The following is a 24,417-nucleotide window of genomic DNA, read 5'->3' as shown; positions in this document are numbered from 1 at the left end:
TATTTTTTAAAAAGGTTTTATTTTAATCCTTCCTAGAGGAATACAGATTTGAATGAAATACCTTCATTCCATAAATACATTAGCAGCAAAACCTTCCCACCAGAGTCCTCTCCACTCCAGCCCAGAGGTTGTGCCTTAGAGCAGGAGAGCATGTTCCATCAACCGTCGACTTCAGGATGTTTGCTTCTTGCTGAAAGCAGGCTATACATGAGAAAAACCAGACGACAGATCAGATGGGTGGGTGAACTAAGCTGGAACCCTGAAAACACATCCACGTGGTGACCATTTGACCTTCTGCACCTTCCAAATCCTCTGGAATCCACAGTGTTTAACTGATGAGGTCCTTCACCACAGACAACTGGGAGCGCCTAACCTTGCGAATGCACCAACGTGTCTTCTCATTCTGAGCTGGCAACATTTTAATGGTGTCTTGATCCTTTTCAGATGATAAGCCAGATAGCAAGGATCACTCCCTCCTTCTTTCCATGGGCCAAGGTACTTCTCTGTCAGTTGGTCCACATGTCCTTGCTATCAGGAGACAACGCAGCAGGCGTTACTTGGCTTGTTAGACCTCCAGATACTCTGTCCGGGTGCTGGAGGCTTCACTGGAGACAGAGATGTATCAAAACCTTCAAAGACCTCTAAGGAACAGCAATCAGGTCTCTCACCCCAGCTTCCATCAGAGCATGTGACAGAAGCACTCTGGACAGTGGCCCAGGTGCCTCTCCTTTTCTTCTCTCCATCAGTGCCTGCTGCCTGGCTGCTCCTTTCTCACCTGCCCTCTAGGTACCTGTGAAATTCTGGGAAGCAAGATCTACCCTAAACTCCCCAGCGGCCAGGAAAGATGAAGGCAGGTGGTGCTTTAAATCTGTGAGCCGCCGTCAGAGTAACAAGCTTACACTGTTACGTTCCAATCCATTCCGGGATGAGTTTAAGTCACAAGTCTGCATAAAACGTAACACCAGAACCACCATCAGGACGACTGTGACGCAGGGACCAAGTCAACGGTTGCTACCAAATCAATGGGTTGGGAGAAAAACGAAATAATGAAAGAATTTAAAATAAATCTGATTTGTTGGGCAGAGGGCAGCTGACTCAGGTATAAATGTTATCACCCAGATTATCATGTAAATAAAGAACAGATCCCAAAAGCTGACACCTGCCTCCCCATACACCACTTAAAAAGAGGACACGTGCTCTATTCTCAATCTTTTTAAAAGTGTTTTCATTAGGATACTCTTCTATAAGTGCTTTATCCATTCCCATTTAGTCTGTTTTGACTATTGGCTGGAAGGAATCAAACTATTTTATATAAAAACCACTGTAGTGAATAACTGGTTATGTGTTTTTCCCTTTTGCATTTTCCATCCAGAATAGTCAGCTTCTTTCTCTTCTATTTATGTGCAGAGAGAGAGTCATCTGCTGAATACACAGCACTGCCGATGCGACAGTCCTCTGTCCCCACCGAGTCCACCAGCTCTTCCTCCTCCGAGTCATCTTCCTCCTCCTCCTCCTGTGCTGATGAACTGGAGGTGGGCCCTTTGCAGGTTTTTAGGTGTCGGGTGAGATGATATTTGGTTAGATAAGCCTTTGTACATTTTTCACAGACATAATCCCGTTTTCCTTCATGTGAATTGAGATGTTTCTTTAAGTGATTTGTCCTCAAGAACAGCTTGTCACACTTGGGACACTTGATCTGGCGTTCTCTAAGAGGAACACAAGGAAAAAACAAAACAAAACATTTGACTTGGGGTTACAAATGCAACCGAGGCACACACTTACTCTGCACAACCTCAAGACCTTTGTCTGAGAAGCTCTACCCAACTAGAATCAAACTTCTCTATAGGAGATGTATCATATAGAACAGCCATATGACATGTGTGCAGTTTAAACAGCACAGACTGATTTTGCCTGTTTTAGAATTCTAGGTAAATGGGATTGTACTGTATGTATCTCTTTTGTGTTTTTGCTTCTTTTTGAAATTCAATCAAGTTGCTTCCATGGCAGGAGACTACTTACAAATATACCACAACCTGGTTGTGGCACTGGCTCTGTTGTTAATGAGGACTCTGGTGGTTTTCTTTTTAACACCACAGGCAAGACTGCTATGTGAACATTTCTACACCGGTATGTGGGTCTGTTCCTCTAGGGCATACACTCAGGAGAGGCACAGCTGGATCCAAGGATATGCACACCTTCAATTTTACCACGATGATGCTAAGCTGTTTTCCAACGCTGTTGTATCAATATACACGTCCATCAACAGCCATTTCAGAGCTCCTGTTGCCACACATTCTTACTAACTGGAAGACTCAAATTTGAAAGTGTTTGCCAACTGACCAACATAATGGTATCTAACTATAGTGTTAACAGTAGCCCCTACAAGTATCCAACTCAAGACGTCAGCAGCGTCAAGGCTGGAGTAATAACCCTGGCCCAGACATCTTAGAGCTGACAAGAAACTTGGGGATCATACAGAGTACGAATTTTTTAACTTTTTTTGAGCATCTGAACCCTGTGTCTTAATGAAAATCCAACATGTTAAACAGATAAAATGGGGCACTCAACCCTGACTGAACCTTAGACCCACTTGGTGAGCTTTTTAAAAATACCAAGGCCAGGGCTCTGCCCCGATCAGCTAAATCAGAATCCCTGGAGGTGGGGCCTTGGACCAATCATTGTTTCTCACATTTCCCAAGTGACTATCAGGAGCAGTGCTAGGGGCTGAATACCTCAATTGGTATGCTGATGCTTCAGCTCATGACGTGATGGGATCTGGAGGTGGGGACCTACGGTGTAGATGAGGTTATGAGGATGGGACCCCAATGATGGGGTTATGTCCTCAGAAGAAGAGAAAGAGAGATCAGAGCTTGTCCACTCTCTCCTCCACCTGAGCACATAACAAGAAGGCAGCCAGGAAGAAGGCCCTCATCAGAGCCCAACCATGCTGGCACCCTGGTCTCAACTTTCAGATTCCAGAAGTTTAAGAATATAAATTTCTTTTGTTTAAGCCACCACTCAGTCTACGGTATTTTGATGTGGCAGCTCAAGCTAATACAAGCAGCTAGATTAAATGACCCCAGAGAGCTCTTTCAGTTCCAACTATGTAAAAACTATACATAAAATTTGATAATTAATGTATCTAATTTCTAAAATTTCATACTAATAATGAAACCACTTAATGAAAACTTTGTTTTAAAAGGTCATTCTGAGAGTCAGGAATGTAGATCCAGACTCCTTTGGTGTTTTAGTGTTTCAGGTTGCACTGTGATTACAAATCAGATAAAAGAGCTGATACAAAAAATATTTATCTAAAACCCATGATAAGAATAAAGGTTCCATTTTTGATGTATTTCTAAATAAAATACAAGCTAATGTTTTCTCCCTCTTCTAACACTTGCTAAAAGCAAAGGACCACAGAACCTGCTCTCTTCTATTTGTCACTGTAACTAACACAGGCTGGACAATTAATTACAGTTGGATTCATACAATAAATTCCTAACAGGCTGTCCAATATTTGGCCTTCTCCTTCCACCCCCTTGGCCTGCTGCCAGAGTAGTCTCTATAAAACAGACATCTCACCATGACATTCTTTCCCTTAAAATCCTTCAATGCTTGTGCAAGAATGTGAATACATTTAACATCACTGAACTACACACATGCACACACACACACAAAGCAGGGTAGTTCCTGGTACATGGGGAGGAAAAATGCCCCTATGACTCTCCATTATTCCCAGAATGAAATTTAATTTTGAACTGGATAAAAGGCTCTTCATTACTGGCTGCTGCCTCCCGCTACTGCTCTCACATACATGGGATGCTCTCACTATAATCACTTTCATTTCATAGTCCTTTTCACATTCATGTTTCTACATGCCCCGTTTCGTCTGTCTAGAAGACTATTCCCTGATTAACTCTAATTTACCTTAATACTTAGCTCCAACTACCAGGAAGCTTTCTCAGGATACTCGCAGACTGGGCGAGGTAACCCTCTTCTATAGTCTTTCAGGATCCTACACTTACTCTAACATCTGCAACACAGCATGGCAATTATTTACTCTTCTGTTTCTCTTAATGGGCTCTGAGCTCTTTAAATCCAAGGACCATTCTCATCTTTGTATTTTCACCATTTAGCAAATTGCTGGACTTCAAGGAGGTACTTAAAAATTTGTTAATCAAATGAAAGTATGTTTCAAAAATATAAAAGAAAAAAGGAAATACAGTAGAAGTGAAAATAAGAAAACAAAGCAAGCACGTAAACTCTTCCAGGATAAACCAGAACCTTAGCTTTGTGACCTATGTGGTCGGAACACAATCTGTGTGGTCAGAGAACACAGGAGACAGCTACAGGCGCCACGGCGGGAGACAGGCAGTGAGCCGGCACACACAAGCCCCCATTCATCGCCCGAGCAACGGTCAGCTACAGGTCACTCACTGCGTGTGGATGAGCACGTGCTGCTTGAGGTCCTGCCTCCGCATGAACAACTTGTCACAGTAGTCACACTTGAGGTTCTTCTCCCCCGTGTGGATGACCATGTGGGATTCCAGGTGAGCCTTCTGGGTGAAAGACTTGTCACACAAAGTACACCTGTAGTTCTTCTGACCTGCATATTAACCCGAACGATCACACTGTGATTCAAAGTGCCACGAGCACTCTCGGCATGGAGAGACACGTTGTACAGGTATGTGGCAGAGGCAGGAATAAAACAGAATTGACTGGTAACTGGAACCTCACATTCTAGGACTATCTACCTAGAGCCACTCAGAGCCACTGAATTATATGCTGCGATTAAAGCTAGTGAAGCTAACGAACCTGACCTATGACTACTTACCTACACACACACTCTTTACTGTTTACAGCTAACACACGATACAAGTTCTGGGGGAAAAAAATCACTTATAACCGTAGTGCCTACCTTAATTCAGTATTTTTTTTTTTTTAAAGACCTCAAGAACTCTAGTACTTGTCCATAAGCAAACATATTTTTACAACCTAAATTTTAGTTTTCTTTCTTAAATAAAATACATGTTTTCATAAACCAAGGATGAAATAAAATCTTTTTAAGAATGCAGAAAAAAAGTTACTCTAAGTCAAGGGTTAGCAAACCTTTTCTTATAAGCCATTTCGAATCTTAAGGTTTGTGGGCCACACACACTCTGCTGGAACTACTCCGTCTTAATGGAAAAGGATAAGGAAGAATTTTACCTTCAAAGCTTTGGAGAAAATGACCCAACCAAGAAAACCAAACTAAACCAGTTATTGTTATAGTGCATATGATAAAACCTTACAGCTAAGAGAAAGGGTTTGGTGTGCATGGAGTTTAGAAAATAGAAACTCAATAAATTCTGGTGGTATTCAACAAACAATATTCAAAGGACAGAAACTGGCTCTGGCTAGTGACAGGGGTGACCTCTAATAGTACGCTCTGTTTCTGAAGAATTACCTTCAGGTCCAAACACATAGATGAACTCCCTGATTATTAACTGCATTTTCCCAGTCACCTTCAAACTATGACTAGGCCACCTGGAAGATGGAGCAACTTAGTAATATTCTCTGAGGACGCAGTTATTCCACACAATTCATGACCCAATGAAGTCCTCCTGTCAGCCAGCCAGTTCTCTAACATCTGATCTCAACCCTATTTCCAAGACTTGTCTTGCTGCCACGCCCTTACCAATTTCTAATTTTTCAAAATCCCACTTCATGGTCCAGGACAGCTTACCTGTGTGTATCTTGAGATGGGTCCGCAGGTTGCTGGGATCACTGAAAGCCTTGCTACAGAAATCGCACTTGTGGGGCTTCATACCCATGTGACCCATAAAGTGGACGTGAAGTTTGGAAGGAGAGATAAAAGCCTGGGGGCACATGGAGCACTTCCACTTCCTCTCTTTGCTATGGCTTGGCCCATGGCCGCTGCTGTGGCCGTGGCTAGGAAGGTGGTTATGGATGTGGCTGCTCAGGTGGGCTTTGAACTCAGTATAGGAACTGCACTCCTTGCCACAGTTACAGAGATGCACATCTGGGTGTTCAGGAACACCTTAAAAATAAAATTACTCAATGTACTTACTTCAATTTTAAAACTTAGTGATTGTTGCTTCCAATTTTCCCTTCTATCAAAATTTCCAGCTCTCCCACTACCTGTAGAATTAAACAAATCTTGTTCAATGCTCTAGTCCCAGCATCTCAAATAGTGTGTCAGGCACATAGGGAAAACCTGGTAAATACTAAACTATAACCATCTTCCTAAGCAATAAACTGAAGATTTTGTTACACGCAAACTCTTGCGTCTGTGTGTGTGTGGCAGAAGTTTAATTGCAGTGAAAAAGGACAGAGAACGCTTCTGACACAGATATCAGAAAGGGGACGGAGTGTCATCACTTGTCATTATGACACAGTGCAAAGAAAGAGACTATGAAGGTTAAATCAACTCACAGCATTGTCCTTTATGAACTTAAAACTGTAACGGTTCGAAAAGGAACTCAGGAACTTCAAATTCCCCAAATCAAAGTCCTAACACAAAGTTCATGCTGCCTGGCTGGTATGGTTGCCTGGTTCTTCAGCATATGAAGAACTTCAAAGATCTTAACACTTCTATCGTAAGGTTAATATTCTGCTTTTACATACACAAAGGTATGTGGTTTGCTTCTGCTGCTGTTAAGTCACTTCAGTCGTGTCCGACTCTGTGCGACCCCATAGACGGCAGCCTACCAGGCTCCTCCGTCCCTGGGATTCTCCAGGCAAGAACACTGGAGTGGGTTGCCATTTCCTTCTCCAATGAATGAAAGTGAAAAGTGAAAGTGAAGTCGCTCAGTTGTGTCCGACTCTTAGCGACCCCATGGACTGCGGCCCACCAGGTTCCTCCATCCACGGGATTTTCCAGGCAAGAATGCTGGAGTGGGGTGTTCTGCTTACATGTAAATCATTACCAGAACTATACTACTGATCCTTGGTATTTTTACTGTGTTAGATTCATGACAAACAAGTCTTATATATAAACTTACCAATCTGCTGAGCATAATCCCGGCTGTAATAAAAAAGCAGTTCATTTTCAGGAGGGATATCTTGGGAAGTACAGAAGTAGATTTTTCCATCATGGGGATAAGCCACCAAATTCTGTTCATCCCGATTCCTTTAACAAATCAAGCATATTAATTTTATCATATTATTTATTTACTTAAAAAATTTTTTACTTAAAAAATTTTGCATAGCTTGTGGAATCTCAGTTCCCCGTCCAGGGAATGACCATCAAGCATATTAATTTTGAAATATATACTAAACATATCATATCCTATAGTGAAATCTTATATGAAAACTTAGATGTACTATTTCTCTGGGTCATTTCTCTAATTACCTATACTACCTGTTAGGGTTAACTTGTTTAGAAACAGAACTCTTTCTTCAGTATATCACCTCATTGCTCTTTATAGTCAGAAACACTCTAGTCTACTGCTAGAAAAAAAGTTAAGTAAAATGAAGCCTTAAAACACTGACAAAGACACAGAAATAGAATTAACACAGCAGCCTAAGGGGTTGATTGCATGTGTGCATGCTAAGTCACTTTAGTTGTGTCCGACTCTGTGCAACCCTACAGACAGTAGCCCTCCAGGCCCCTCTGTCCATGGGGATTCTCCAGGCAAGAATACTGGAGGGGGTTGTCATGCCTTCCTCCAGGGGATCTTTCTGACCCAGGGATCAAACCGGCATCTCTTACGTCGCCTGTACTGGCAGGTGGGTTCTTTACCACTAGCGCCACCTGGAAAGCCCAAGGGGTTGACCAATAGCCAATATAAAGAAAAGGAACCTACTTAAAAATTCAATGGTAACTGTATCATTTTTTATTGCACTGGTAAATTGAACAAGCTGCTCATAAAAAGGGATAATTTCTTATATTTTAATTTATAATCACCATTAGTCAACAACTACTGGAGTGAAGAAAATGAAGAAAAGCCTTAGGCTTTAAGCTATATTTAGATATCACTGTCATTGGATTCTTCAATTCTTTCCTATTGCATTCAAAGTTTCCTACTGAAAAATATCCAAATCATAACTATTTATTGCATCTCACCTGGCTTTGCGCACAAACATCATCCAATTACATTCATTTTCGTCAGTTGTAATGATGCAGAATTCTAGGACACCATTGTGGTATATCTGCCAACAGAAGGCAAACATACACATCAAATGAACTGACAAGTTCTAGCAATAATCTCATTTACTTTGCAGTAGGAACCAGCTTTCCTAGCCAGTGTGAAAACACATGGTTGTCCTCTCACATGTCTGTCATTTCACCAGTCACTCTATTTCCAGCAATAAAGACCACTAGAGATCTACAGTTAGTGCTCAGTATACAGAATCATGTTGCTCTTGATTAGTCACCTTTTGGCTTGACTGGAAAAGACATAAAAAACTCTAGTTGTCTTCATCACCCACCACACAAATGGACATTAAGGTCAGAGAACCACCTCTTATTTTTTTCTCCAGTCAACCTAGCATTCCTGTGTTCTCGTCTGGACAACACAACTAAAGTCCCCAATGCCAGTGGCACTTCACCTCTCCAACTATCACAAGACCCATTTCCCCCTTAATTCAAAGTTAACAAGCATCATTCCCAATCTACTAAGATTCTGTATAAATATGTTATAGGAATAGCTGTGTATATCAGAAACTTAAGTTTTCAGTCCCTTTCATTAGAAAACTAGAGAAATAATCTTAGCTTCCAAGTCTAGAATTGTTTCCCAAGCTAAATATTTGAGGAATGCTTTAGCTGATTACAAAATAAGACTTTCAACATATAAACAAAGTCCAAAGCCTGAGCTGCCACAAGTAATAAAAATGAGCAGTCATTGGGTTACTAACAAAATGGAGACTAAAACAGTTTATCTTCTATATTCAATATCTGACATTTTGCTATGTATTGTAATTTGGCTACCAAGAACAGAAAGTAGTATTCAATGACTGATGGATGACTGGCACTGTATGAATCTTGGGTAAGTTTGACTTTTACATCGCTTTTAACTACTTCTTTACTATAAAAGCATCCAAAAGTCACAGAAAATCTCCAAAAACACTGACCTTCCAGATATGATTAACCGCCTTGTCTGTCCATTCTGCTACTTCCATGGAGTGACTTTGCTGGCCAATGAGAGGCCCGAAGCAAGTCCGAACAGGGATGGTTTCTCCAGTCCACACACCTATCAGTGGAAGGACACCAACTACACAATCAATGATTTAAACATCTAATAGGATAGAGAAGACAGTAGCTTAACTCATGCCAAGAGTCTTATTTTCCATGAATCTATGAACTGCTGATATTCTAGCACTCCTGAAAGGTAGGTACATCTTATGGGTTCTGTTCTATAAATAAGGAAAAAGTAATGAACAGATTAGACTGGGCTCAGAAGAAATATGCAGATTAAGAAGCAGTATCAGAAATTCCTGAACCAATGTTTATACACAAGGAACCATGTCCCTCAAAGTTGATACATAAAAAGGACTAGACAACACTACTCTATTATAAAAAAGTAAAGCAATTACTACAAAATAAATCAAACTTCTAAGATCATTTGTGCTTAAAGCACTGCTCTTTATTATCTAAGCGGTTTAATGCTTTCAACTGACTGATGCCTAAGCTACACCTGAAAGAACAATGAGTCTAGTATCGTATTTTCAAAGAATAGCATAAAGATTCAGATACCACATTACATTCCAGTATGGGTAAGCATACCGTGGCAGTCTGTATTTCTTACTCTCTTTTCCTAAGGAGTATTAAGCAATTTATAAACATTTGATAGAAAGTATTTTTGGTGATAAAAAGTTATAAATGGTAAATTTTCCAGGTTTTATAAAAGAAACTAAGTTTCAAGGAATGATTTGTCATGATAATTGACAGTGGATGATACAGCTGAAAATACAAGCCAAGTCTTCAAAGATTCAGCCTTTGAGGAGGATTCTCTCCTCTATTCAATCCTGATCCTAAGAAAGGGGAACTTTTCCAATAAAGTGTTCAACTTGATTTAGTGTTATCACCACGTAAAAGTATTCCATAAAAGGATAAATATTCAGCCATAAACTGACTTCTGGATCAAGCAAGTAATCTCTAAATTATACACATCCACTTTTACAGCTCTACCCTACAAAGGAAGAAGAGACTTTGATCAAGTTTTATGGTTCCCAGGGTCTTACCAACATCTGCTCCCACCATTGACTGGCGGAGAACAAGCTGCTTTGGGAGAGAAAGCCTGGCTCTGCTCTCTATTGGAGTGTCAGGAACAAAAGTCACCGGTCCATGATCAGGGCAGTCTGAGGGGTAGGCTCGGTCACAGAGAGTGCACCCTGCAGATGACAAATGTGAGACATAAATGGGGTCAGTTCCAGCAGACAGATCAATGACCACCTGCTTTATTTAAATGTGAATTATTAAAATGTAACCAGTATGAAGCAAGGTTCTAGGAGAAATGCTCTGATCAAAGGGCCACTTTATTACACGTACATGTATACCCATTCATATCCTCCTTCAGCAAGATTTGATTTTTTTTTTTTTTTTTTACTACAAATGGACAAGTTTCCTGTTCAGTGCATAAGAAAAACACTGATCAAAAAATAACACTACATTACTTCAAGAATCAAGTCTTGTCATTTCTTACATTAAGTGGACAAGTAATACCTTCAGATATGATGTTCTGAAGTCGAAAAGATTCAGAGTCTACCGAACTCTGAGAGGAAACTGAGCTGAAACGCTGTCGGTGATGCAGTGACAACACAGCACAACGCAGTCAGAGATGCGGACACCACCGCTCGCTCCTGCTTCCCTGTTAACAAACTGGCTGACCACGTTTGGATGACAGGTTAAGACAAAGAAAATATGCAGTCTGCTCCTTAGGACAGCAGGTAGGATCATACTCTTGCAGACATGTTTGCTTAACACTCTTAATTTCTTATTGTTCATATGGTCTTCCTTTTTGTACTGTCAAAAAAACAATGTTGACTTCATACATTGTTCTATGCTTATTGTAACTTCACGTTTACAAGCTCAGGAGTGTCCTCCTTCTCCACAAATCTTTTGCTCTTTTACTTTCCTTTCTCCTTGATAAGCAGTAGTATTCATGACCCTATTTAGTCAATGACTGTTCAGATTCTCCAAATTCATTCACAAAATAGCTGTAATACATAGAACCACAGTCTTCTAGGCGCCTTTATTCCCCTGAACAACCTATTAGAAATTACCACTTAAATGGCGTAAAATATCAGTTAAAGTTTTCATATTTAGCCAAAGTAGTAATAATACATTACTTCTTCAAGTACTACTTGATTTAAAATTCTTTAAAATCAGACTAGAGATCCCCTACACTCTATGAGGACTTATTCTCCAATGCTCCTAATTATAAACCATGTTAACTCTTCAAACAAAGAAGATTCAGATTTCATATGGCAAAAAAAGGGTCATAGGCTTCCTTCAAAGAGAATACCAATGGTGAATAAGTCATGTAAGATGCTGAACATCATTAGTTATTAAGGAAATGCAAATTAAAACAATGAGATGCCATTTCACACCTACTGTGAAGGCTATAAATACCCATTTTTTTTACAAATAAAATTCAATTATTACTAGGGAAAAAAAAGGAAATCTTGGCAAAGATGTAGAGAAACTGGAACCTTCATACACTGATGCTGGGAGTATAAAATGGTGCAGCCACTTTCGAAAACAGTCTGGCGATTCCTCAAAAAGAGGAATTTCAATCCCATATATATCCAAGAATTAAAAACATACATTCATTCAAAAACTTGTATGTGAATGTTCATACCAGCATTGAATAGTCAAAAAGGAGAAACTAAATGTTCATGAAAAATAAATGGATGAACAAAATATGGTATATCCATACAATGGAATATTATTCTGATACATGCTATAACATGGATAAGCCATCACAACATTATGCTAAGGGAAAGAAGCCAGGCACAGCCATATACGGTAGGATTCCATTTATATGACATGTCTAGACTAGGCAAATCCAAAGATAAAGCAGTTTAGTGGTTACCTGAGAATGGGGAGTAGGGGTGAGAGTAACTGCTAACAAGGTTTCTTTATGAAGTAAGAAAAATTTTTGAATTAGATAGTAGTGATTGTTGTCACTACAACCTTGTCATTATACTAAAAACCACCATTATACTAAAAACCATACACTAAAATGTGTATGTGAATTACATCTCTTTTGAAAAACACTCAGAAGCAAGAGGTTCCACTTGCCCACTTGAAAAAGGATCAACAGGAGACGTCCCTGGCAGTCCAGTGGGTAAGATGACAGGTTTTGACTGCAGGGGGCACAAGTCTGATCCCTGGTCAGGGGACGAGGATCCCACATGACGCCAGATGTAGCACTCTCCCCGCAGAAGGATAAACAGACTGACTTAAACCACCTCTTACCTTCTCCTCAATTAATAACCATACATTAATTACAATCCTAAATTATTTTAAAATTATAAATTTGAGACTTTAAAGGGTTAACACGAAAGGTCTCCCCACTGTTTGGCTTCAGTAGCACCAGAAGCCTCCTACTTTTCTGACCATCCTGTTCAACTTACTTTAGAAGCTCTTCCTCTGCCACTGTACCTTAGCATACCTAGCCTTGTCATTCCACACACTTAACTAGGATAGGATCTCACCTCACTTCCATGGCTATGATTAACACCTTAATGCTGAGGATTCCTGAATATTTCGGGATAGATCTCTGAGCTCCAGACTCAAGTTCTCACCCGACATCTCTAGGTATCACTGGACACTGAAATCAACATGTCTGACACTGGACTCACCTACACGCATCAAAAACAAAACAAGGGACTTCCTGGTGGCCCGGAGGATAGGAATCTGCCTACCAGCGCAGGGGACACAGCTTTGATCCCTGATCCAGGAAGATTCCACATGCCTCGGAGCAACTAAGTCCATGGGCCTCAACTACTGAGGCCCATGCTCTAGGACCCGTGCCTCACAACAAGAGAAGCCACAATGAGTAGCCCACACACGGCAACCAAGATTAGCCTTCACTGCCCACAACTAGAGAAAGACCTGGCAAAGAAAGGAAGACCAAGCGCAGCCAAAAAAAAAAAAAAAAAAAAACCACTCCACCTCCATCATTCATCATCCTAAGGAATGGTCACTATCCACCTAGTTTCCCAGCCAGAAACCAGTAATTTCTCCTTAAACCTTCTCTCCTCCAACTTCACCCAATCAACAGGATCTACTGAGTTTTCTGTTAATATTTTCCACTTTTTCCATCATTATCTCTATTCTAGATTGGAATACCATGACCTTGCACTTAAACCATGGCATCTTTACCTCTAAACCAAACCATCTTTACCTCTCTGCCACTAACAAGCCTGCTACCCTCACACCGCAGCAGAACCCCTATCCCAACCCTCCCTCCTCAAAATCCCTGTCTGCTCTTTGAAGACCCTCTGTGTTCTGGCCCCTACTTCTCTCATCACATATCCCTCTCCCCACCTCTGTTCTTTTTTTTTGAGGCGGGGAGGGTTGTATTTTTTTGGTTGTACCACACCAAATGTAGGATTCTAGCCCCCTGATCAGGGATCGAACTTGTGCCCCCTGCAGTGGAAGCTCCGAGTCCCAACCACTGGACCACCAGGGAAGTCCCTCCCCACCTGTTTCATGCTTCAGCAATCCTGAACCACTCACGATTCTTTCAAACTACAGGTGCCAGTTCCCACGGGGGACACTGTTCCTCCTGATTCTCCACTTTGGACATGTCTGCTCTTCAGGTCTGTGTTAACACACATGCAGTCTTCCCTGCGTTTTCCACAGTCTGGTGAGACGCTCCCAGCGCAGGTTCCTTTAGCACCATACACTTAATCCCACCTTTCCACTCAGTATACCATAACACAACAGCCTGTTCACTAGCCTGTGCTTCCCTTCAGACTGTAGGTTCCTTAAAGCCTCTTGCAGATTATTTTTTATGCTGCATCTAGTACAGAGGCTGGTGCTTGCTAGCACTCAGCATGTTTACTGCGTGAATGAAGTGGTAGTGACACCAAAAACTCGACTTTTTATATTGCTTTTGTTACTGTTGCCCCATAAAAAGAACTTTTACATGCCAAACTATGGTAATTTATATGCATTCTGAGCAAAAAAAAAACCAAAAATTTTACTTGTATCCACTTACATTTTTCCACAGGGATGAAAAATTACACATGATCTAATAAATTTGTCATATGTAGAAAAAGCGCATGGCAGGTCACACAGAACACCTTACTGAAATTTACTTATATAATTAACTCTGTGAAATCTTGGGAAATAAGTATTACTAGGCTAAACTTATCTGTTAAATACAGAAATGACTGTTTCCTTACTTCAGGAAGATTTTTTAAAAACCAACAGAATGTCTATATTATCACTTGGCTTATGTGAGAAAAAGGCACCACATTAACACAAAGGACAATACATAGGCAAATAGAAGTTTCCAAGTCTAGTTACTTTCTACACTCCCGTAATTAACACCTGGCTTTGCAACTAAACCTGTTAAGGATGATGACCCTTTCTATCAATATCTCCAAAAGAAAAAGGCTAAGCACACTCACAAATTGTAAACAAGGTTGCCATATTTTCCTTGTTTGAATTGGAGTCTTCCATTTGCAGTGAAGGTGGTACAAAAGAAAGACTGTCTGAAGAAACATCTACATGACCTGTCCCCATAGCAACCTCCTGGGTGATGGAGGAGACAGCCACAGGTTCTAGGCTTAGGCCAACTTCATGGAGGGAAACAGACTCTAGGGAGGCGAGGTTGTGTGAGGTAGAGAGTGCCACGCTTACAGAGTTGGTGCTCATGGCCACGGTGTGGATGGAGTCACTGAGGGCACTGTCAGACATCCCGCTGACCCGACTTGCAATGTGGTCTGTCTCCATGACCACAGGGAGCTCCAGACCGTTCCCATGAATGGGTATCACACCACCATGTCCTACAGTTTCTGCTGCAAGGTTGCTGCTCACAGAGTCCACAGACAGAGGTTCATGACTTCTGGAGCCATTTGGGATTTGGGTATGCTCGCCTGCAACACCATCCATCGTCAGCTCTTCTGCCATTCCATCTGTAGAGATCGGGCTGGTGACCCTAGAGACGTTCTCCATGGTGATTGTTGTGTCCAAGGCCACCTCATGACCATCAGTGGGATGAAGACTTTGGGCACCATGTGTGTTCACAGAGCGAGAGTCTATTGAAACAATGCCTGGTTCTAATCCAACATTTCCATTGGACTGATAGGGATCTAGTGCTGAAGGGTTATTGGCAATAGATAATGCTGTATTACCATCAACATTTATGGAGTTAGGGTGAATATACTGAGGAGGTGGTCTGTCAGCTAAATAAGACAAAATGCCTGGGAAAAGGAAAAGATGAGATATCAGGAACTTTTCAGTGTATTAACAATTCCAAATGCTAAAAGCTATTTTTCTTACAAATGCAACTAAAGTAAAATAAGCTCCTATCTATTTCTTTGGTTTGATATATATATACTTTATAAATAGCAACATAATACACCATAATTCAGTTTTGTGAAACTCAGAAATCATAAAAATTAATGTTCCTTTGAAGTCACTAGAAATTAATCATTTCTGCTTTAGTAACATATACATGGTTGGAATTCCTGAGTCCCAAGATGCTGAAATTTGCTCTATAAGAGTTAAAAGGTCAAATCATTTACAAGCAGATATTCCATATGAAAAATAAAATTTAATTAAATATAACTAAGTTTTTATTAAACTATCAAGAAACATTAGGCTCTATTCAAAATAAGTCACAATTATACTTGCTTTATTAAAACAGAAAAAATATTTGAACATTCCTGTTAATGAGTATATGGTGAAATGGTACATGCTGCATCTCCAATAGAAGCCCAAATTTCTAAAATGTCTTTGCAAAGTATTGAGTATATATAATAAAAACCTCAAAAATATTCATACCCTCTTGAATAAGAAAACTCCACTTACGGTAAACTGCCCTAAATGCATTTTGTAAATAATATACCCAAAGATATTTACATAACAGTAATAAACAAACTGGTAAAAAGTGCCCATCAATAAAGACTGATATAATAAACCATGGAATAAACTATCAGTAGAATGTAATGTGTCATTAAAAAGGATAATTATGAAAACCATGTAACAGCTGGGGAAAATAACTATGTAAAAATAGAGAAAAACATTAAGTGGAAGAAAAGGGTATATAATTGTATTGCAAGTACTACAGTTTTCATTATGGAAAACAGTAAAAACCCCTACACAAAAATAAAAGGTAGGATGGAAGTACACCAGAAAGATGGATGATGGGACTATGAATAATTCCCCTCCCTCTTTATTTGCTAAATTTTCTGAAATGAGTATATAATATTTTAGAATAAAAATTCAGTAAGCTTTATAATAAACAATGACAGTACAGCAGGACATGTGGTTGGTAGGAATTACAATTGGAGAATTATAAAAACTGGACCAATTATAAAAACTGAACCTAGAAGAGACAAGGGAAAAATTGTTTATGTGCCATTAAGAAATTAACCTTTGTCAAACTGCTATATTAATAATGTTATCTATATGTTCTAAGAGGAGAAGTACATAAATACAATTTTCCCCCCACATATCTAACAGTGACAAAGAGAAAAAAGCATCATTCAAGTCTTTGAGAACTGAAGTTAACAGTCGGCTGCTATAAGGACTTCCCGGATGGTCCTGTGGCTAAGACCCCACACTCCCAATGCAGGGGGGCCTGGGTTGGATCCCTGGTCAGGGAACTAATCCCACATGCTGCAGCTAAGATTTTGCACACCGCACCTGAAGATCCCACGTCTTGACAAAGATCGAAGATCCCAAGTGCCACAACTAAGACCCGGGGCATCTAAATAAATAACTAAAACAAAACAAAAAAGGGTCGGATGTATTATTTCTTGTAAATTTCCAAATAACTGTAACACTTACCAGGTAAAATGGTTCTGAAGTAACTGCTCTCAAGGTGGGGGTAAGGTGGTGGAGGTAGGGTGTAGTTTCTTTCAGGTAACCCACACATCACCCCTCGATCTCCAATACCCATTGGGAGCATCAGAGACAAAGCAGAAGGTAGAGAGCTCAGGGAGGGACCCAGGTTTGGAATCGCCACTGGCAGGCCTACAAAAAAAAAATTGTTTTCCTCAATTAAAAGTAAGTACTTTAAAATTCTATAATCACTGGCTACAGGCAAAAATCTCACCCAGTAGCCCTTTACATCCCCAGATAGATAGTACTGGCAGACATCCACAGACAAGCCCTAAATTTAGTCTGCAAGTCAGTTTTAAAATGTCAACTTGATCGTTCAGCTATCTGTATTGCTCTTGGGTACCAAAACATTTAACTACAATTTAAAACCTAGTTTAAATACAATTTAAAAAAACCAATTATTTAGACATAAAAAGAATGGGAAGAAATATACACCAAATTTCAAAGAAATATATCAAACTTCAGAGTGGTCTCTAAGTAGTGACAGTACAGATTCTTAAAAAATATTTTTTATTATACTTTCCATTTTATATGGTGAGAATGTATCACTTTTAAAAATTTCATAGATATGCTTCTACTTGGGGAAAAAACCTAAAGTCAGATGTATAACTGTACATGTATATCTTGATATAATCTTTTGCATATATGCTATACTTCATGATTTTTAAAAATTTACACACAATATCCACCTTGGACTACATCTATCCACACAATGCTGAAGTGACCCTGTGGCTTCCCATCATAATGAACTCACCAACTTGGGCAATGCAGATATGCACTATTTTTGCCACTGAAAAGTATTTTTAAACAGGTTTTTCCTCCTTAATAAGACTGTCTACTAAACGGAATGCCTAAGAAATAAACAAATGAGTTAAGAACTAATAAATTTTTTAAAAATTTCTTTTGTGGACACTAAAAGGAATGTGAAGAGACCCTAATTTAGATGAATCTTATTTAACTGCTGCTGCTACTTCAGTCGTGTCCAACTCTGTGCGACCCTATAGACGGCAGCCCACCAGGCTCCCCGGTCCCTGGGATTCTACATTTTAGTAATTAAGCAGGTAATTCTCTAGAAAGAACTATTTAAACTTGCAGATTTAAAATACTCTTAAGCATTAACTCTTATTTTGATAAACAGAGTCCAATACATTACAATGTCAGAGACCCGCAAGAATCACTAGCTTACTGCTATAAGACTTAAGAGCTTGCTTCTTTTCTATTTCAATAGAAAGAAAAAATTCAACTAGGTAGATAAAAAGGTTTGTTTTTTTAATTTTATTTTATTTTTAAACTTTACAATATTGTATTAGTTTTACCAAATATCGAAATGAATCCGCCACAGGTATACCTGTGTTCCCCATCCTGAACCCTCTTCCCTCCTCCCTCCCCATACCCTGCCTCTGGGTTGTCCCAGTGCACCAGCCCCAAGCATCCAGTATCGTGCATCGAACCTGGACTGGCAACTCGTTTCATACATGATATTATACATGTTTCAATGCCATGCTAGATAAAAAGGTTTTAAATGTACAGTGATGGGGGAAAATGAGCTTTCCCTACACTGTTATTCTGCCCGAGTACTGAGGCTCAGGGGGAGTTCCATGCAGGAGCTCCCTCCCTGAGACCTCTTCTTTGACCATAATTCTAGGTCTGGCGCATTTGTGGCTGGTGCCAGTTTCAGGTATGATAGAGAACAAAGTTGAATTTCTCATGTGTTCTAGGAAGTTAGTACAATAATTCTCTCCTAATAACCCAGGGACAGAATGTCAAGGGCAAGGATAGATGAATGGGTAATCTTGGATAAAACGCCAAGTCAACTACAGCTCTAGACAAAAGGGCACTAACTCAATAAGAGTATAACCAGGAAAACCTGCTACCCCTATCCTACCCACTAGAACTTCAGTACTCTACAAAAATTGCTACCACAGGTGAAACTGCCATTGACCTGCTGGGCTACTCCCATCCACTCTGAAAGGGGCTCTGACCCGTTCCATTTAGAAGGGTTAATGCAATTAAGTGTTGGAATCCAGTCCCTCTCCCTTACCACTCACCTGGAGCAGGGATGGCATTGTGAGTGGGTGAGGCAGCCAACCCCAGGTGACTCCCTGAGACTGGCAAGGCATTGCTCACAGAAGATGAAGTCAGCTGCTCCATCCCCACAGGACTCAGGTTCATTTCATTCATCCTAAGAAAGATTAGACACAACCAGTTATGCAAAAATTGCCTCAGTGACTCTGTTTAAGGTACTGAAGAACCTAAAACAATGGTGGTGCAGAGACGCAATTTGATCAACTACAACTTCATTTCTATGCACACAGCTCTCCGATAGTCCTTCTACTGATAAGGAAATTAGGATTCAGAGATGTTAACTTGGCTGTCATATAGCAGAAACAAGATTTAACTCAGGTGTGCCTTGTTCCAAATATTAAGCATGCTATTTAAAGCATAGTTTGCAATCCTTAGAGTACACCGGCAATGAGGCGTTTGTGTGTTTTTAATTCACCTGTTTTCTTTCACAGTATCTCGTTTCTCCAACTGGTTTATTACCTGAAACCTGGACTTGTTTTAACTTACTCAAAGAATTTTTACTAACTGTTTTCACCAGAGGTTAAAAGTGATACTAGGTCTGATATTAGACTGCAAACAGTGTGAAAAAGTACTGTATCTTCTCCATGGATCAGCATTTTATTAAAACTCTGTATAGATACCTTAATAATTAATCAATAATCTTAGTAAAATCCTCCACATAACAAGGTTCATTAGGTAAGCTAGATACTTTATAAAAAAAATTACTTCATATTAGCTCACTAATTCTTCAGAATAAGGGAATCGAGGAAACTGAGGCTCAAAGAGGCTTATCATACACCCCAAATCACAGAGCAATTAAACGGAAGAACACAGATCATGCTGCAAAACATTGCCAAAAAGCTTTTCAATACATCACACTTTTTAAAATCTACAGACCATTGTCAGCAAGCTGAGAATCTGAGAACTGCCTTTTCCATGCAATCTATCTTGCACTGCCATTAGCAGTATCATTAGAGTAACAGGAACACTGATAAGACCCTACTGGAGGTTATCAGGAAGTATTAGTTCCTATGTCGGAATTTAAAGACTGTCAAAAAAAAAAAATTTAGAGACTGCCATATCATAAACAATTTCAAGAGTCCAGCCAACAGGTTATCCAAAGAAGGTCACCAGGAGCCTCCAATCCTTATATCGAATATCACAGTGATGCAAGGTCTTATGTGTGTGCCTAAGTACATGGGAGAAGTGAAGAACAGGAAGGGGACAAATGGATCTACACACTCCTTAGCAGTGAAAACAAAACTTAATAGGTTTTTAACCTGAAAAATGGCTACGTCAGCTAGGAATCAACATGAAAATATTAATAACTAACACTAATTACTCCCTTACTATAGGTGTAGACACTGGGCTAAGTGATAACATGTAATGATCTCACCTAATCCTTATAACTGGGCTTCCCTGGTGGCTCAGTGGTGATTAATCCACCTAGCAATGTAGGAGACAGGGGCTCTATCCCTGGGTCGGGAAGATCCCCTGGAGAAGGAAATGGCAACCCACTCCAGTCAGTATACTGTATGGGAAATTCCATGGACAGAGGAGGCTGGCAGGCTACAGTCCATGGGGTCTCAAAAGAGTTGGACAGGACTGAGGGACTAAAACAACAGTAACAACAATCCTTATAACTACTGTGAGTAGGTATTATTCTTAATCCATTTTAGAGATGAGGAAACTGAGACTCAGACCAAGAAACCCAAAATTACATTAACTAGTAAGGAGCAGATTTAACTCCAGATCTGCCTAATTTACAGAAGTCACAGAACTGGTATTTAAATCCAGGTTCACCTAATTTAAGAGAGCCAAGCTCTTAACTAAGATAATTACAATAAAAGAACTGTTTTGCCTTTGACAGTCAGTTCCAACACTCAGGATCTGTGTGTTTACACAGTGGAGTATGCTTAATGTCTGACATAAACTGTGCAACCCCATAGATGGCAGCCCACCAGGCTCCCCCGTCCCTGGGATTCTCCAGGCAAGAACACTGGAGTGGGTTGCCATTTCCTTCTCCAGTGCATGAAAGTGAAAAGTGAAAGTGAAGTCGCTCAGTCGTGTCTGACTCTTAGTGACCCCATGGACTGTAGCCCACCAGGCTCCTCTGTCCATGGGATTCTCCAGGCAAGAGTACTGGAGTGGGTTGCCATTGCCTTCTCTAGACATAAACCTATTCCTGCATTATTCCATATTTACAGACTTCAACCTTACCCCAAGCCAGGTATCTCATAAACCTAAGCTCCCAGACATTAATTAAGTGTACAAAGCTAACTGAGGACAGTACCCTGTACAGAGTAGGCACTCTGATTTGGATGAAGCAATGCAAACTCATTCTTACTAGAAAGACAACTAGAACCACATTAGCAAACGAGGTGCACCTTATGAGGGACGGCACATTAATAACTGTATTTGATTATGCTATACAAGGAAGATCCCACATGCTGCTGGGCAACTGAACCTATCTGCCTCAACCACTGAGCCCGCACACTTTATAGCCCGTGCTCCGCAACAAGAGCAGCTCCGGCAATGAGAAGCCCGTGCACCACAACCAGAGTAGCTCCCGCTCACTGCAGCTAGAGAAAGCCCGCATGCAGCAACCAAGACCCAGCACAGGAAGGAAGGCAAAGGAAAGGAATGTAGGAATTCCCTGGTGGTCCAGAGGCTGGGGCTCTGTGCTTCTACTGCAAGGGCCAAGGGTTTGATTCCTGGTCAGAACCAAGATTCTGCATGCCACGAGGAGAGGCAAAAAAAATTCAAAAATTAAAAATAAAAGAAGTGATTTGACAGAAAACAACAAAATTCTGTAAAGCAATTATCCTTCAATTAAAAAAATAATTTAAAAAAAGTGCAAAACTCTGTACAACCTAAAGACACCATAGCTACCATAAATTGCAAAGTTTCTGGGTTTGGAGTGGTTTAAAACAGAATTCTCCTGTAACTTTTTATAGCTACAAACATTAAAACTTTACAGTCAGTAGAGCAGGAATGACCTACAAAAAAACAATTACAGTAATTCTTTGAAGTACAATTAAAAGCTTCCCTGGTGGCTTTGACGGTAAAGAGTCTGCCTGCAATGTGGGAGACCCGGGTTCGATCCCTGGGTGGTGAAGATCCCCTGGAGAAAGAAATGGCAACCCACTCCCAGCATTCTTGCCTTGAAAATCCCATGAACGGAGTTGCCTGGGAGGCTACAGTCCATATGGTCGCAACGAGTCGGACACAACTGAGCCACTTTCACATACATACAATTAAAAGTCTGTAGCTTCAAACTCTATACTGAAAATTCCTGAGTATTAATCTGTGCACATAATCTCAAGATAAAAATCAAAATGGTGTTTCTAGGCTGACTCTTAGACCTTCTCAAACCAGTTCAAACCAGAGTTAATGTGAGGCTCAGCAGATTTCTGCTTTGTTGTGAGTCACCAAAATGTGATGATCTCAGCAGCCATAAACCAAAGGTAACTAGTATCCCACAGAGAGAAAGCAGATGAAGGGAATTTACAATACGATCCTCCTAAGACACTCTCATTCCAAAGTGCAATTCTATCCTAGCTACTTTTCATATGGAATTCTAGGAAGCAATGCTGGGAGAAGGGCCAGAATCAAGATACTGTACTAAGCTCGAAATTCTCCCCTACGTATATTCGTTGTAGAATCATTCCCTTCATCTTCTCTAGTTTACATGACCTATGTATGACCCATGGGGCTTCCCTGGTGGCTCAGACAGTAAAGAATCTATCTGCCTCCAATACAGGAGACCTGGGTTCAATCACTGGGTGGGGAAGATCCCCTGGAGAAGGAAATGGCTACCCGCTCCAGTATTCTTGTCGAGAGAATTCCATTGACAGGGGAGCCTGGCGGGCTACAGTCCATGGGGTTGCAGAGAGTCCGACACAACTGAGCACACACACAAGTACGAACCGTTCGCTGATCTTATTAACTTTTTGTTAGAATGACATGTAAGAACCTAACTGAAATGCAGCCAGTTTGCAAATGCAATGGACAATTTTCAGTAATTCGAGTGAATTTTTTAAATCTTCCTTATCCTCAACAGCCTATGAAAGGGCCCTTTAAAGAACAGTCAAATGTAACTCTTTGGTACATTTCTATACTGTGGAGTATAGTACTTTCAACATTAAGTCTGAAGAATTAAGAACTTAATTTCTCTCCATTACCAGCCAAGCCAGATGGTAAACAGCAAAATTCAAGGTGAAACATGGTAACGAGCTAAAAATACACCTCGAAACTTAGATTCAAATATTAACTAAAGGCGCAAATAACTCAAAGGCAAGGATAAAGATGCACAACAAGCCAACAATCAACGTGTGGCTATTCGGAATAATTACTCACATGTGGCGCAAATCAAGCCTAATCAGAATATATTCAACCCAATACTGGTTTCTGGATTTCCTGTTCCCTTTCGGACAAATCCATTTGCAAATGGCACCTGTAACCTGCCCAACGGCACCAAAAACAAAGGCATTCTAAAGTCTTATTTGCTACATGTTTTCCAAACATGTCACCAGCGCTCGGCCCACTAAGCTACTCACCTGTGATGCATCTGCTGGGGGCCAAGGGTCAGAGAAAAGCGCACACGGGTGGCGGGGAACCGGCATCAGAGTTTGCGTTCCAAGGTCACGTGCTACCGCATCTTGCTTACAACCGCTGCACAAACGCGGCCACTCGTCCCCGGGGCCGCCCGGGACCGCCCAACTTCTCCCGAGGGTCGGCGGCCGCGCACCCTGCCGCGAGATGGGGCATGCCAAGGGACACCCGGGGCCTTTCCTCCAGGAGCTTCGGGAGGGGGGCTGCCCGACCTGAGGGAGAGGACAAGGGCGGTCACCCAAACGTGGGGAGGATGCAGCCCCCGTCCTCCGCCGCCGGAGAGCCTGGGCCTGCGGACACCGCCTCCCAAGGGCGGCCAAGTCGCCCGCCCGCCGGCCTGGGGCTCGCAGGCCGCCCTCGCCCCGCCCCGGCCGGGCCCGCGCGCAGCCCACCTGCCGGCCGCGCGGGGGGGCGCGCGCGCCTGCCCCGCCGCTTTGTTCCTCATCCGGGCAGAGCTCGCCTCGGGGCCCTCCCCGCCCGCACGACCCCCGCGCCCCAGGGGCCGCTCGCCTAACGTTTCCCGCCCGGCCCAGCCCGGCCCAGCCCGCAGTCTCCTCCGGGCCGCACCCTCCAAGGCGCGTTTCCGGCTCCTCAGCCACTCTCGGCGCCCGCCGCTCCGCCCCTCGTGCGTGCGCCCCTCCCCGCCACGGTCCGCAAGCGGCGCCCGCGCGCTCACTCCTCCTCCCCTGGCCCATCCCCCCAGTCCCGCG

The 24,417-nt window shown here is 41.5% G+C and overlaps 1 protein-coding gene across 5 annotated transcripts; it reads right to left on the bottom strand.

Annotated features, from left to right (window-relative positions):
- On the bottom strand, positions 1-24,417 carry PRDM4 (PR/SET domain 4). 5 transcript variants are annotated; one of them, XM_055574768.1, is made up of 12 exons: positions 24,275-24,417; positions 23,653-23,919; positions 19,078-19,211; positions 16,976-17,161; positions 14,590-15,384; positions 10,186-10,335; positions 9,076-9,215; positions 8,069-8,154; positions 7,005-7,132; positions 5,726-6,040; positions 4,438-4,606; positions 1-1,706 (listed from the first exon to the last, which is right to left on the bottom strand). In XM_055574768.1, exons 2-12 carry the CDS (start codon positions 23,661-23,663, stop codon positions 1,394-1,396), a joined length of 2,427 nt encoding a protein of 808 aa, XP_055430743.1. In that variant the 5' UTR covers positions 23,664-23,919; positions 24,275-24,417; the 3' UTR covers positions 1-1,393. The 5 variants fall into 5 exon arrangements, with proteins under 5 accessions (XP_055430743.1, XP_055430763.1, XP_055430746.1 ...); XM_055574788.1 differs by having other exon boundaries at positions 9,076-9,194; XM_055574771.1 differs by lacking the exon at positions 24,275-24,417 and adding an exon at positions 24,100-24,251.

This window comes from Bubalus kerabau, chromosome 1 (genome assembly GCF_029407905.1).
Source record: "Bubalus kerabau isolate K-KA32 ecotype Philippines breed swamp buffalo chromosome 1, PCC_UOA_SB_1v2, whole genome shotgun sequence".
Classification (NCBI taxonomy): domain Eukaryota; kingdom Metazoa; phylum Chordata; class Mammalia; order Artiodactyla; family Bovidae; genus Bubalus; species Bubalus kerabau.
The sequence above is the reverse complement of the archived record's forward strand: the minus strand, read 5'-3'. Positions and strand labels throughout refer to the sequence as shown.

What these genes read in the sequence shown, in the direction of transcription:
- PRDM4 (XM_055574768.1), bottom strand. An exon ending in CTTCAGAACCATTTTACCTG is followed by an intron (nt 15,385 to 16,975) that starts GTAAGTGTTACA and finishes TCCTTTTCCCAG; the next exon opens with GCATTTTGTCTTATTTAGCT. An exon ending in GGCAACCTTGTTTACAATTT is followed by an intron (nt 10,336 to 14,589) that starts GTGAGTGTGCTT and finishes TGTCATCTGCAG; the next exon opens with GGTGCACTCTCTGTGACCGA.